This window comes from Xenopus laevis, chromosome 6L (assembly GCF_017654675.1).
Source record: "Xenopus laevis strain J_2021 chromosome 6L, Xenopus_laevis_v10.1, whole genome shotgun sequence".
NCBI classification, from domain to species: domain Eukaryota; kingdom Metazoa; phylum Chordata; class Amphibia; order Anura; family Pipidae; genus Xenopus; species Xenopus laevis.
In genome coordinates this window covers 53,022,362-53,038,569 of record NC_054381.1, presented here as the reverse complement: position 1 = coordinate 53,038,569, position 16,208 = coordinate 53,022,362, and the positions used below count along the sequence as shown (strand labels likewise).

Here is a 16,208-nt window from a genome sequence, read left to right as displayed (position 1 = left end):
TGTTCAAAGGGCTTATATTGGAAACAGTATAAAGCAATGCTTTTATAAACACTTTTGCAATTGACATTCATTTTTTTAATTATAAATGTATCCTGTGCATTGTGTACTGCTTAACCCAGGCAATGGCCATTAGAACAGCAAAAACATACTTTTCTGCAGCAGTAAGCATCTATTCACTGTAACACTGAGCACAGATGATCAGATTCGCTTCCAGTTTTGGGGATAATAGCTTTTGCCATTCTGCCTGATAACTGTCCAGGCAAAACAGGTGCTCAGGATACATTTTTCAACTGGCAGTTAGACAGGTTAAAAAAAGTTAAAAGGTTGAACATGATGGACATGTCTTTTTTCAACCTAAGTTACTATGTTACATTTCATGGCACAGGTATGGGATCCATTATCTAGAAAGCTCTGATTACAGAAAGGTAATCTCCCATAGACTCCATTTTATCCCAATAATCTAAATTTTTAAAAAATGATTTCCTTTTTCTCTGTAATAATTAAACCGTACCTTGCATTGAATTCCAGCAGAGACCCCATTAATCCTTATTAAGGCAAAACAATTCTACTGGATTTAATGAATTTTTTAAATAGACTATGGAGATCCAAATTACAGAAAGATCCAGGTCCCGAGCATTCTGGATAAAGGGTCCCAAACATGTATAAGCACTGTAAGACATGCTAATATCATGAAATCCAGTGGAAAAAAATAGAAAAATGCTTACATTAAGTTATAACTTACCCTATGTGTCCTCTTTAAGATAGCATAACAGCTGAAATGTTCAAGGTTGTTTTATAAAAAAATATATATAATCGCCGTCTGGGCCTATTATGGCAGCCAGGGACAGTCTGTTACACCCGTCGGGTCTTTATTTAGACAGCATTGATCTTAAAAATGAATTGCATGTTAGAATGAAAGTTAAATTTATATATTGTTTTGTTGATGGTGAAGCTGAAAGAATCAGGAAGGCACTGTGGTACAATTATGTGAATGTCACAACCAGGCTGCCATTTTTGAAATGGCTGAGCATGTCACAATACAAACCGGGGAGAAGAATTTATTTGAGATAAATGAGACATCCATGTTCACTAGATGTTAAAGCCGATACAGATATTTTAGGAGTCGCCCAAAACTTTTAAGGAGACTAAAAAGTCAGTATGACTACAAAGTGAATCTTACTATTGGAGTGCTCAGTTCTGAAAATACAGATATGAGATCTATTATCCAGAATGTTTGGGACTTGGGGCTTTCTGGATAAGGAATTTTTCCGTAATTTGGACCTTTGAACCTTAAGTCTCCTAGATATGAATTTAAACATTAAATAAACCCAATAGAAATGTTTTGCTTCCAGTAAGGATTAGTTATATCTCAGTTGGGATCTTTGTTTTAATATTACAAAGAAAAAGGAAATTGTTTTTAAAAATTCAAAATGTTGACAAAAAGCAGGTATGTGCTTGTCGGGGGGAGGGGGTGGATGGAGGGTTGCAGCTGGTGTGGGGAGTCTTAGAATTTGCAGGGGGTTCCGGGGCTCGGGGCAGATGTGTGTGGGCCCCTGATGTGGCAGCCCCTGCGGGCAACAACCCCCCCCCCCCCAGTTTGACACTGGTGGTATTTGAAAAGCCCAGGAATGGCCAAAACAATATTCAGCTGTTCAGCTGATATGAAATCAGTTGATTTCCAAATATGGCTCCAAATATGTGAACAAATGATGCTTGTTTAAATATGTTTTTATCATATCAATCCGAAAATGTCTATTTTCTAGCAGTCAATGTTGGGGTGCTGCTTGTGTCCCCCCTTCCTGTCCAGCCACAGAGGGATGCGCTGAAGTCAGGATTTATTATTCAGACAAGGATTCAAATCCAAAAAATGAGGGATTAGATATGTCCCTAATATACTGATAGACATGTATGCACTTTTAACTGGGAATATATTTTATATTTCAAATATCACACAGAATCTCGTTGATGTGTGCCATTTATTTAACATGCGGATACAATAAATCTGTATTGCTTCCCCCTTATTCACATTGGTTTGTGTTAGATAATTATACTTTAGCAAACATGGATTAATAATACAGTTAAAAAAAAAAAAAAGAAATAAACCAATAAGTAAAGTGGTGAGTTGATGATGAAAAAAATGACATTTGTGAGCCCAATTTATATACTGATATATAGCTAAGACAGGGTTTCTTGTTTTAGGAATCCCAGATTAATACTGGGGCTCAGTTCTGTGACCCAGTAATTGGCTTAAAATGAATAACTGTGCACCTTATATTAATTTCTACTAATTGTTGAAGGAATTATGGAGACCAACCCTAGTACTATGGCAGCACTAGTTATAGAGCTGTTTAAAAGCAAGACTGTTATAAGGTAATTATAGAAATAAAAGTATGATAATGAGAGCACTGAGCACTGTCTATAGCTGTAATTTGACATAATATACTGCCGGCACGTAGTTCTGGGTGATAAATAAAATAAGTGAGCGTGCAAGTGTTGCCTTTATACATTGGATCACGGGTTAAGACGGGCCAAGACTGTATGAAACAAAAAAAATCAATGTGGCCTATCACAATTCTTCATCAGGCAAATGCTGGTATGTTTTATTCAAGTTCATTTGAGGAAATATAATTGCTTGCTCTTTTTTAACAGAAAATAAATATGTATGGATTGGTTTCTAATGATAAATATACCCCTGAATTGCTTTGTTATTGTAAATAAGACACTTTGTCGGGGTTACATAAACTAAACCTCCATTTTGACAGACAATACAGACTTTAAAAAGAAAGCAAATAAGGTTGGGTTATGAAGTGGGATGATTACATGGTGACTGTATGGCTTTAAGAAGTCCAGTCATAAGGCTAAATGAGGTGAACCAGGACCAAAGAGTCCCACGTTACTTGCAGCATATATTTAAAGCTAAATGCAGAGCATTAAAAATAGGGTTTCCAACACAACATATAAACGGAATATAAAATGCAAACACAATACTTGGGATGAACAGAAATGAAGACAAGTAGTTGCCACCCTGAGAAGCGCAGTGGTCCGCCAAAGGCGACTTTCCGCATGCTTTTATAGAGGGTACATTCTTTGGAGAAGAGAACGAATCCATTGTACAACCGCTTCTTTTAAGAATTCATGGCGTCATCATCATCAGTAAGTGACTCAGAAGAAAGCTTCATTTGCTGGAAATAAATACAAACAGAGAAATAAGGAAAAAGAAACAGAACAAACTGTGCTTAAATACGACTCAATGGAAAATGGCATTCCTGTGTTTCAGAATTTTTTGGATAACGGGTTTCCTGTATAATAGATCTCATACCTTTACGGTTATTTGAAATGTATATTCCCAGCTAGAAAGGAAGCTGCTGGATAAAACCACCTTTCTAACTGTTTGTGCGTCACTCACTGTTATTTCCCAGTGTATTTGGCCTTTGCTCCGGGACAGCCATTTATATTCTGTGCAGTGAGTTTGTTGATATTTAACCACTGAGCGGTGTATTTGTTGTGGTCAGCACGGACACAAGTTATTCATTCCCTACCTCTGAATCACCTGGGGATATACTGGATTTCTCTCAGCCTAACAAAGGTGAAAGCAAATATTTAGCTGGATTTTCTTTCAAAACACAGAAAGGTCAAATCTCTTGTTCCTTAATTCTAAAGGAGCCAGATCTGCAGAAAATGTTCTCCATTACAGATATTATTTTTTGGGAAAAAACATGAAATTACAAATATTTTCAAAAGCAACGATGAAAGAAACAAACCTGCAAGATTTAATTAGTGTCCATATTCTCATATTTTAGTCAATGCAATGGCCACAAACAAATGGCATAACTAGGAGATATGGGGACCTACAGCATTTTCAGGACCCCTAAATAAAACTTCTATTATTAATCAACTAGTGTTACTGGGGTCCCTATATCTCCTGGTCCAAGTTAGTTATAACTCTGCCCCAAACCATTTTATTTATGCAAACTAAGACACAATGACATGTTTCCCACACGATTTACACACACAATCAATATGTCAATTTATTTCATAAATATAATTGCATTTATAAAGGATAGCCTATATGTAAACAATATAAACAACCGACCAGCTTATATACGATGAAATGAGCACAGGCTGCCTTTAGTATGGTGCCAAAGGCCATTTCTTTTTTTTTTTTTTAAATATTTTTATTTTGTTTTACAAAGAAAAAGAAACAGAAGAAAATCAAAATACAGCCGTTGCTCCTATTTTCCATGAAAAGTCTTACAGAAAGTAATGCGTTGCATGTAAAAAACAGCTTCAATAATGCAAAGATACAGCCAAAGGCCATTTTTAACTACCTTTCTTTTCTATTGAATACACTCCTCTACTGACATATCGGAAGTGGAGAAAAGGTCTGGGGACACACAATGTCTAAACTCAAAAGATCTGAATTGAAAAATCACAAATAAAAAAAAAATCAGATGAACAATGCACTAAAAATGATGGGGCAGATTTAATAAATGGCGAAGTGACTAACGTTAGCGAAAATTGGCGTAACTTCGCTAGAGAAGGAGATAGACTCTAGCGGTAATTCGTTCCCTTATGCCAGGCGAAATTGCGCTCTGGCGAATGGATGTAACTACGCAAAATCACAAAAATGTGGATTTTACTGACGTTACCTCTTGCGCCAGACTTGCCTTCGCCACCTCAGACCAGGCGAAGTGCAATAGAGTAGGTAGGACTTCCTCAAAAAATAGTTGAAAATTTTTCCAAGTCCCAAAAAATGCTGGTGACTTTTCATATTTCAGGGTGATCGGCTGCAAAAGATTGTAAATTTATGGCACATAAACTATACAGTGGGCTCATGTGTAGGGCAATATAACAACTTCCCTGGGTTTGTGTAATGTAATGTATTTGCTGCAACGTATACGTCCATTCAACTTCCCGCCATATACAAATTAGGCAACGCTAGCGCAACTTCGCTTCGCTTGCCGCAGTAATGCTATCGCTACTTCGCCAGCATTTGGTGCCCTAGACACAACTTCGGATTTTAGTGAATTAGCGTTGTCCTGGCGAATCTACTCCTGGCGAAGTGTTGCGATGTGAGTGAAGCCGTCGCTGGCAAATTTTCGGACGTTAGTGAGTTTTTCAGACAATTACTAGTGGAAAAAAAAATCTAAAAACCTCTAAAAGTCCGAATTGATTAAAAATCGGATCAGGGCAGCTCCTATTGACTTCTATAGGACCTTGACAACTGTTACCCGGCAATTCTTTTTGGGCTTTGTACACTTAATATTCAAAACTCAAATTATTTGAGATTTCCCAAAATACAGAAAAACATGAATTTTTAGAGCTTAGTGGAAAAAAATAAAATTTGATTGTTAGTAAATAGACCCCCAAGTTATGGCTAAAGTTTGTATCTGGAAAACCCTAGGTCCCAAACATTCTGGATAACAGATACCATTCCTGTAATTACCATTAAAGGGGTTGTTTACCTTTAAATTAACTCTGAATATGATGTAGAGAGTGATATTCTGAGACAATTTGTTTTTATTTTGTATAATTTGTGGTTTTTGAGTTATTTAGCTTTTTATTCAGCAACTCTCCAGTTTGCAATTTCAGCAATCTGGTTGCTAGGGTCCAAATTACCCTACAGTATGTATAACTTTATTTGTAAAGTGCTGTTAAGGATCCATAGCTCTGTACAATGCATAAAAGTACATAAAAATGTATATATATATAAAAGTATACACGGGGGAGACAAATCACACAATAAATATTCACAGAATATATATATATATATATATATATATATATATATATATATATATATATATATATATATATATATATATATGAATAGGAGAGGGCCCGAATAGAAAGATGAGTAATAAAAAGTAGCAATAATTAAACATTTGTAGCCTTACAGAGCATTTAGATGGGGGGTTTGATGATCCCCATTTGAAACACAACAAGGCAAATAATTCAAGGACTATAAAAAATAAATATAAAAAAATAATAATAGTAGAATTAGCATATAACTTACTAATCGTTAACTAAAAGGTGGAGCACCCATTTAATTGTACAAGCGTTTTGTGCCTATATAATGTATGCTAACAAGCTCAGAATTGGAAATACAAGATGAAATGTGGCAAGTGTGTTTTTTTTGTCCCCAAAAACAGCTTTACAATAGACAGATGAGCCAGGAGGAGAAGCAAACTGTCCATAAGATATAAGTGATGGTTTTCATCTTGGGCCCCCTTTACCCCTTATATCGGTACTAGGCTATTTTATTTGTATGTACAGTTATCCGTTCAATATATTTATATGTCCATTTATTGTACAGCTCTGCGGAATATGTTGGAACATATAAATCAACCCTGTGCTTTGTACAGGGAAATGAGCACTAAATATATGTTTTATGGTATTTGTTGCTGCTTTGCTTAGCATTCCTCATGGCTAGACCCAATACAACAGACAAAACAAGAGAAAATATTTCACCTGCACATTGATTTTTCCATCATGTTCCTTCAGCAAACTGCCATAACCAGCTGATTTAAAGTAGACAGTAATGTATAATACAGCCATTTCCTCACACTATCAATAAATAACTGGGTTACCTTCCATCCTTAGGGCACGGGAAAGCTCTAAGTCAGCATAAGGAACCTCTTTATTACAAAAGAATGGAGAAGCTGCTTAACTTCAACATTGTAACTTTTAACTGCAATAACCATGACTGGACAGTGCAGATGTTTTATTCTGTAACATAAAGTTTTATACTTAATACACTTAAAGGGGATGTAAAGTCTAAAATAGAATAAGGCTAGAAATGCTGTATTTTGTATACTAAACATAAACATGAACTTACTGCACAAGTAGCCTAATCAAACAAATGATTTATGCTGTCAAAGTTGGCCACAGGGAGTCACCATCTTGTAACTTTGTTAAAAATCTTTGCAAGACCAAGACTATGCACATGCTCAGTGTGGTATGGGCTTCAGTTGGGAGGTTAAGCTTAGGGATCATCATAAATTATCAAAGCAACACAAGTCAAATAATATCTGCCAGAAGCCGATAGAGCAAGACTGAACTGGGTCCTGTGTTGTCATGTAAATCTAATGTGGATTTTATAGTTTTGTATTGTTTTGTATACATACTTTCTCCAACTCTGCAGAACCAGTGTCAAAATAATCCTCCAAATAGAATCCCAGTTTATCTGTTTAAATCTTGATATTTGTCCCTGCAGCTGGAGTTGGATACAGTAAAGGCAGTGGCGTAACTACCGGGGGAGCAGGGGGTGCGATAGGGCCAGGGCCCCCCGCCAGCTCGCGCGCCACTGACTTTGACAGAGTTTCGGCCGTAGGGAGGGGGCCCCCCTCTAGTTACGTTACTGAGTAAAGGGGATGTAAAGGCAAAAAAAGTATGACTGTTTCCCTGAGAGCATTTAGGGACTGTCTGACAATTCCTATACAGAGCAGTAAATGAAGGGAGAATTTCACTGCATACAGTCAAGGTTTCTTATAAAAACTGTACACATTTTTTTTAATTAAAGTATATTGGAGATAGGTTTCTTTTTCATTAAAGAAAGTAAAAAGGGGATTTTAGTTTTTTGCCTTTACATGCCCTTTAATACTTCCCCAATATCCATCAATTCTCCCAGCACTGACAGCATTTAAGTCTTAAAGTGATTCTATCATGTTTTTATGGTGTAGTTTCTAAATTACAATGCTTACACTGCAAATAATTAACTCTTCCATATAAAATTTTATTCCTAGACCAACAAAAATACACTTTTTAGTTATAACATTGGTGTGTAGGCAGCCATCGCTGGTCATTTTGCAGGTCATATGCTTTCAGAAAGAGCCAGCACTCTCATGATGGAATTGCTTTCAGACTATTGTTTCTCCTACTCAATGTAACTGAAGGTATCTCAGTAGGACATAGATTTTTACTATTGAGTGCTGTTCTTATATCTACCAGGGAGCTGCTACCTTGTTACCCTCCTATTTTTCTGATGATAGGCAGGAGGGGCAAATGGAGCTGGGGGATGATATTATTCCAACTTGCAGCGCACATGACTGGGGGCATATGGGACACTATCAACATTTCTAGCACCATGTCAGATTTCAAAATTATGCTTAAAAAAAAAAATCTGTTTTCTCTGCATTCATCTGTTACTATCAATTGACTGACAGAATCACATTTTGGTCACCCCAAAGTCTGCTATGCAGAGGTGGGATGTTTTAATTGTTATTTTCCAATGAACCCCACAGTTCAGTATTAGGCAGTCAGTTAAGCCATACAAGTTTTTACATGTATAGTATTAATAATCCACTGTACCACATGTTCAGGAACATAAAATATCTTAGAGGTTCGTATCTGGACTATGGGTCTTCCAGGTAGATTGGTTAAGCAGGTTTCATGGCACTATTTCATCTGTATCTTGATTAATGACTGAGTGCAATGTCACGACACACCCCATAGAGTCATCACCCAGCTCCTCTGCGTCATTGCCCCACCCCTCCAACATCACAGCCAATCCCCATGTGATTTCAGCTCCCGGCCTGGAAAGGGGGATGGGAAAAAGTGGCAACATCTTAGGGTACGTCTTAGGAGAGCTTGATATGAACTTTTTGCTCATCATCATTTATTAAAATAGTGCCAGCTAATTATGCAACACTTTAGATTGATTTATAATAAACAGGGAATCCTTATGTGTTACAGGCTAAAAATAGGATTAAGGACCCTTGTCAAAAGAGCTTACAATCTCATGACTTGATCAATAAAATAAACTTTTTGCAAGTTCTTTTTTACAAGCCTGGTCAAAACGTTTGGTTATCTGCTCCCCAAACCGAAGACTCAAGGTTTTGCATCTGACCCCCATCTATGCTGGTTAAATTCACTTCTTTTAAAAGGACGTGTCAAAGAACATTTGCACAACATTAATTTGAACAAAGCAACCCGCCCATATACTATAAAACAAAAAAACAGTCATGCAGTCAGCTTTTCACTATAATTCTATAAATGCCTTAATCGAGACCTTATAGTGTCCGACTCTGATACTGATCCCATTAAATTAATATTGGACCACTCTGAAAGGAATTGTTCAGGATAAAAATAAAAACTGGGTAAATAGATAATAAAAAAAAATTAAATATAGTTAGAGTTAGACAAAAATTTAAGCTATAATGGCTGTCTAACATTATGGCCAGAACACTACTTCCTGCTATGCAGCTCTCTTGGTTTCCACTGATTGGTTACCAGGCAGTAACCAATCAGTGACTTGAGGGGAGGCCATATGAGTCATAAATGTTTGCTTTTGAATCTGACCTGCATACGAAGGATCAATTGCAAAGTCACTGAACAGTTATGTCCCATGTGCCCCCCCTTAAAGTGATACTCACACTAAAAAAATACTTTTAAAAATATGAATGTACATTAAAAGATACCTATATGTCATGTTGATTGTTTTTTTGCTGGAAGGTTTGGTTATCTAAGTTATTGTTAGTTGAAGTTCCTAAAACTGACTGTTTTGCCAGCCTTACTGTCCCATCTCAGCCTGTCAGTTAGAGTTTCTAATGCTAACAGACTCCTGCTGCACAAATATGGCAGCCCCCTCATACAGAATCATGGGGCATCAGACAGGTAATGTAAAAGCATTGTGCAAATACTTTATGGCAAAATTATAAGCAGCTTTTAAAGGCAATATTTTGATAGATGTAAAAAAAGAGTTTAATTCCTGGTGTCAGTATCTCTTTAAAGTCGCAGACTAACTCAAGAGTTGGAGAGCTGAAAAACAGGAAGTTGGGTTCAGTTCTGTTAGACATCCAGTCACTCCAGCCTTTATAACTTAAATTTTTCTCTATTTATATTAGAAACATTTTTTATTTCTCACAGCCTATTTACCCAGTTTTTATTTTACCCTGAACTGTTCCTTTAACTAAGGTGAATGGGGTCCCATCGAGCCCCAGTATAGAAATCCCTCTCTCCACCTCGATACTCTCAAACACAGAGCGCATTTTACAATAATCGTGGGGAAAGATTAGCCATTAATCCCTGACTACGGGAAAGAGACCATTCGAAAAGTTTTTTCATGAAAACAGCTATGCCACATATTCCTTGGAGCCACTGTACTTTTGTTCTGCGTGGGAATTAAATTCCATTCAAAAAGAAAAATTCTTATTCAGACACAAGGGACCACTACCAGGTAGAGTGTTTACTGGGATATAAAAATTCCATTTATAGAAAGGGTACAGGAAGTTACAAATTGCAGCAGCAGTCAGAAATAGTCTGAGTAAAGAACACACAGTTTCAAAGCAGAAACCACATTTATTTCCCTTTCTTTATTTTCTTTTAGTGCCTCTCTGAAGTATAATTTTAGCTCAAGCAAAAAATGAAAATGCACAGAAAGGCTGGACACGAGATATGTAGATGGAAGCACCTGCTTGCAGAAATAGAAACAGTGACGTGCTAAGTGGCCGTCTAGGTTACCATTAATTGTACTTATTCCCAGGCAGGAATTTCCTGAGCCTGTGTTCATTGTGATGTCTTGGGCCTCTATGGGAAACTTGTTCCAGAATCTCCTTCCTAAATTCGTAGATGTTTCCTGTACATCAGACGCATTGTACTAACAGATACAGTGACAAGTGATTACTTACATAGGAAACTGCTGGTTTTAAAAAGGACATTTAAAATAAATAGCAATGCCATATTTTCATAAGAGTGTTACAAGACAAGACTATTTTTTATTCTAAGGAATAAAAAAATCTATCTATCTATATATCTATATATGTAAAAAAATATAGAAATGGCCAGAAAAGCCAAACTAAAAGTAACAGTCATTGTCTTAAGAAGCTCCAGAACAGGGAAGAGATTTTGATTTCAATGGGGACTTATCACAATGGGGAGTTTAGTTCTCCTTTAAGGTATGAAGATCCAAATTCTGGAAAGATCCGTTATCCAGAAAACCCCAGGCTCATTGTGCATGTGCACAGGCCCTTCCTTTGAGGACTCTCATGTCACATGACCAGTTTTAACTAATGAAGAGCAATATAAACGGGGGAAAAAACAGCTTCAGAACCTAAGGAGACAAATCAAACTGTACCAGGATACATTAAAAAGTAAATCATATTGTTGATCTAAACAGAAAGGAACGCATTCATATTATAAAACAAATAGCCAAAGACCACAATCTGATCTACCAAAATCACATTTGATCAACTACATTTTCTGACACAGCCCAGCATTGCTAATTAACATTATTGGAAGCCCAGCTAGAGTTTTTATTGAGGGCAGCAAATCAATGCCTGTGTGCTCAGGCTGTGTCATTGAATGCATCTGATAAATCTGAGCTGACAAGATTAAGGGAGCCTTAAAAACATTAAATCAGCTAAACCTGCACATTGTGCATACAAGACAGGCAGTATATGCTGCTCCCGACAGTTACTGAAATGTGCTTACTGTGCTCACTCCTCTCTCTCATGAAATAGAACAGAAATTTAAAGGGATACTCATTTTAGTAATACATAACTCCACAAATTCACAAAGATGCAGATTTTACTGAATGTTACCTCATTCGCCACCTCAGACCAGGCGAAGTGCAATGGAGTGCATAGGAGATCCTCAATTTTTTGTTGAAAAATTTTCTAAGTCCCAAAAAACACTGGCATCTTTTCCTTTTTTCTGAGTGATAGCCTGCAAAAAACCTTAATTTTTTTTTTGGGTACACAGGTTTCCCCCTACATTTCCTAACATATGGCACATAAACTATACACTGGTCTCATGTGTAGGGCATTATAACAACTTTATACTTGCCCTACATTTCTTTTACCCAATACAGGCAGGATTAATAATATAGCTGCAGGTCTCCAACAAACATTGGTGAACAAATGGCAATCCTCTTCTAAGTGTTCAAAATGTGGAGACTTAAGAACCAAAGCCTAATGTTATCTTTTGACTCAGGATTTTGTGCTGGGGCCATATTTTAAAAAATCCTAAGGCTGCAGTCTGCACCTAATTGTATTTGAAGCTAAGGCCTCGTTAAGGATATCCAATATGACTGGAATAAAAACACTTTCCAGGAGGAGCGGATTTTTTCGCAAGCACCACTTTTCTTAAGGTGGCCATACACGGACCGATAAAAGCTGCCGACAGACCGAGTCTGAACTAAAAATCCCGTCGGATCGTGGCTGCATCTGTTCATTGATGCGGTCCCGCGATCCGACCACCCGTTCCCATTCGTTAGGATCCGATCGTTGGGCCTGATATTGACCACCTCAAGGTGGGCACCACCTAAAGGTGGGCATATCGGAGAGAGATCCGCTCGTTTGGCGACATCGCCAAACGAGCGGATCTCTCCGTGTATGGCCACCTTTAGTTATTACTTTCAAAGTTTATAAAATGATTTCAAAGTGATACAGTATTGACACATTCCCATAAAAATTAGACAAATGTGCCAATATTACAAGGAAAGTCCGCATACTAATTTTTCTATATACAAAAGTGATTCTTCACCCTATGCGTTTGGGATGGGGTGGCCACTGTTAGTCCAGAGAGTGCAATTGCACAAATTTCTGGTTTAAAATGTGAATTTCTGTTCCTTGCCACAAGTTGGGAGCAGTCCTGCTTGCCCCTGCCCAGCTGTACCTGAAACAGAAGAGTGAACTGATGGATTCCCTTCCACCACACTGGACTTCAGAGCATCACAATCCTTCCATAGATTACGTTACAAATAAAACAGTACCAGCCCAGTATCACTAACACAGTTGGCTCTTAACTCCCAGGTGCCTAAAGCCATTTTGGAATGACAGCTGCAGTACACAAAGCTTGGAGACATTTCTACACAAAGACGTTTGTGTGCCCATATTCCCATTAATCCCTTTGGAATCTTTTTTTGATCATAACTTAGAATTTCAGAGAACAGACTCCTAGGGGCAAATTTACTAACCCCCGAAAATTCGCCAGCGACGGCTTCGCTCACAACACTTCACCAGGCGCAGATTTGCCAGGACAACGCTAAATCACTAAAATCCGAAGTCACGTCCAGGGTGCTGAACGCTGGCGAAGTTGCGCTAGCGTTACTGCGCCAAGCAAAGCAAAGTTGTGCTAGCGTTGCCTTTTTTGCATACGGCGGGAAGTTAAAGTTGAATGGACGTATATGTTGCAGCAAATACATTACACTACACAAGACCGGGAAACCTTAATAAAAGAAAATAGAGTTGTTATATTGCCCTACACATGAGCCCAGTTTATGTGCCATGTTAGGAAATGTAGGAGGGAAGCCGGTTAACCCCTCTTTTGCAGCCTATCACCCTGAAAAAAGGGAAAAGACGCTAGCATGTTTTGTCCTATCTACTCTATTGCACTTCGCCTGGTCTGAGCTGGTGAAGGCAAGTTTGGCGCAAGAGGTAACGTTCAGTAAAATCCGCATCTTAGTGAATTTGCATAGTTACGTCCATTCGCCAGAGAGCAAATTCGTCTGTCGTTAGGGAGCGAAGCACCACTAGAGTCTATCTCCTTCGATAGCGAAGTTACGCCAGCGATCGTTAGTTAGTTAATTGGCGAAGTTTAGAAATGAGTCACGCTGGCAAATTGTCGCCAGCGTTAGTAAATTTGCCCCCTAGACTCTTCTAGCTTGACTAGTAGCAGTACTGCTTCTAATATGAATTCAGGTGCTGTGGTTATTGAAGGCCCCCCTGGGGATTTTTCATTTGACTGGACTTTCATGCTATAGGGAACTAATGAACTAGAAAGGTGTAGTAATTCAAAACTGCAGTGGAATTCTAAAATCACATGTAAAAGAAAAGAATTTCACAGCTGAAATAGTTGAATAGTACCCAATGAATTGCCACATTTAAAAAAAGCTCTAAAAAGGTGCCAGTTCATACTAACATTTTCCTGATCAGCAGTAAAATGTTCCCAATGAAAGTGTTGCCAACTGTGATAAAATGTAAACTGTGCTAAAAGTTCACCCTGATTGCCCAGTGCAAAGTTAAATAAATCTGTCCCTTAGAGATCACTGCAGGAAGGCAGTTCGAGGAGATTAGTCGCCCGAAGAAGAAGTGATTTGTTGATGGGCGACCGATCTCCTGAAATAGCAGCGTGTGTCTCTGCCCTTAAGGTATGAAGATCCAAATTACTGAAAGATTCGTTATACGGAATACCCCAGGTCGCAAGCATTCTGGATAACAGGTTCGATACCTGTATATAAAAATCCTTTTTGGGTATTTTAATATCCTAGTGTTACTAACCCTTTAAAGTGAGAGTAGAATCTCCACAAAAAGTCACAAGTCCCTGAATAATTTTGGCTAATAAACACAAGAAAGTTTGTGTGGATTTCTTCCACACTCCAAAAACATACTGGGGGTCATTTATCAACACTGGGCAAATTTGCCCATGGGCAGTAACCCATCAACAACAATGAATGCAGCAGATTGCTGCATTCATTGTCCTACTTGCAGCTGCCTTCAAAAAGCTAATCACTGATTGGATGCTACTGTATATGTAACTGCCCATGGGCAAATTTGCCCAGTATTGATAAATGAGCCCCACAGAGAGGTTAACTGGTCCATAGTGTGTAGATATGATATGAATGACGTATAATCTCAGTAGAAACCCTGCAGAATATGTCAGCACTACATTAAAGGGTTTGTTCACCTTTAACTTAATTTTTAGTATGATGAGAATGATATTCTGAGACAATTTGCAAATGGTTTTCATTTTTTATAATTGTGCCTTTTGAATTATTTAGCTTTTTATTCAGCAACTCTCCATCTTGAAATTTCAGCAATCCGATTGCTACTCCAAATTACCCTAGCAACCATGCATTGATATGAACAATCCACTGGAATATGAATAGGAGAGGGCCTGAATAGAAAGAGGAGTATTAAAAAGAAGCAATAACTACAAATCGTAGCCTTATAGAGCATTTGTTTTTAAATAGGGTCAGTGTCAGCTTCCATCTGGAAATAATTAAATATCTGCAAATAATTCAAAAACTATAAAAAATAAATAAATAATGAAGACCAATTGAAAAGTTGCTTAGAAGAAGCCATTCTATAACATAATAAAAAGTTAACTCCTTTAATAAAAGGTGCTAATGACATTGCTACTGCAAATCTGTGACTTTATACATAACAGTCGTCACAGTTAATCTGGCACAGTGTCATTCAGTAAGGAAATAATCAGCAACTTTCCATTACTGTAAGCAGAATTTTGAAACTTAATGTGAATCAGATTTGACTTAAACCACAATTCAACATTTTTACATATTTTAGCCCTTCCATTACTCTTAACTTGCCGGATTGTGCTTTTAACTTGGAAAGTTCTCTTTTACTACAGGCACTGGTTTATATTTTCTCTCTGCACAGACTATAAGCAAAACCACAGAAAAATACATTATAATGCACTTCTTAGTGTACATTAAGCACATAATGTGTTGCTCTAACCCACTTTTGCTTTGGGTAACTATGTTCCATTTGATAAGAGAAACACACATAAAAGACTAACTATATTCCAAATCACAGTTGGCCACATGCAACTCCAGTTTTAACAACTTGTAAAGAGATGGATTTGAATAAACTAACAATGCAAGCTGCTGTTATTTTCATATTAAACCTCCAGGGATAGGGCTTGAGCATGCTCAGTTTGCTCCTCTCCCCCCTCCCTGCTGTAATCTGAACTCAAGAGTTATGAGTGAACAGGGAGAGACTCAGGCAGGAAGTGATGTCACAGCAAGCTAATACGGCAGCTGCTATCCTAAACAAACAGAGATAGTGGCTAGAGCCGTTTACTCAGGTATGGAAAAGCATTCTAAAGAATAAAAATGGCATTCTAGCTTGCACTGTTGTGGCTAATCTATTGGCAATAAACTGCCTTGGTAGCTTTCTTTTTTACTGTAACGCCTGCGGCGTAAACTTTTGTAGCAAATGTATCATTAATATTTTCATTAAGATGATTTATTACATACACTAAGCACTGGTGCAAACTAGAACATTTGCAATCGCTATCCTACTGTTGTGTGTTCGCAAAGGCAAAATTTTTCATGTTGCAAACATTTATTGACATTGCGATTTTTGCACTACCGACCAATATTACATTCCCCCTAAATTGCAAAATCTATAAAAAGCCAGCCAGACATCTATGCTGTCCTCTTGTTTGGCTTGGGGTACAAACAACAAATCTACTGTAAATCTAGTGTCATCCTCAAAGATAATAGCCGTATAATATAATACCACAAT

General features: G+C 37.6%; 1 protein-coding gene across 1 annotated transcript in view; it reads right to left on the bottom strand.

Moving 5' to 3' along the window:
• Window positions 1–1,957: 1,957 nt before the first annotated feature.
• The window catches only part of ano10.L (anoctamin 10 L homeolog), a 132,355-nt gene continuing 118,104 nt past the window's right edge, over window positions 1,958–16,208 (bottom strand). The window contains exon 14 of the mRNA XM_018267483.2: window positions 1,958–3,182. Coding sequence (XP_018122972.1) covers window positions 3,126–3,182 — 57 coding nt within the window. The 3' untranslated portion in view covers window positions 1,958–3,125. The remainder of the gene's footprint in view (window positions 3,183–16,208) is intronic.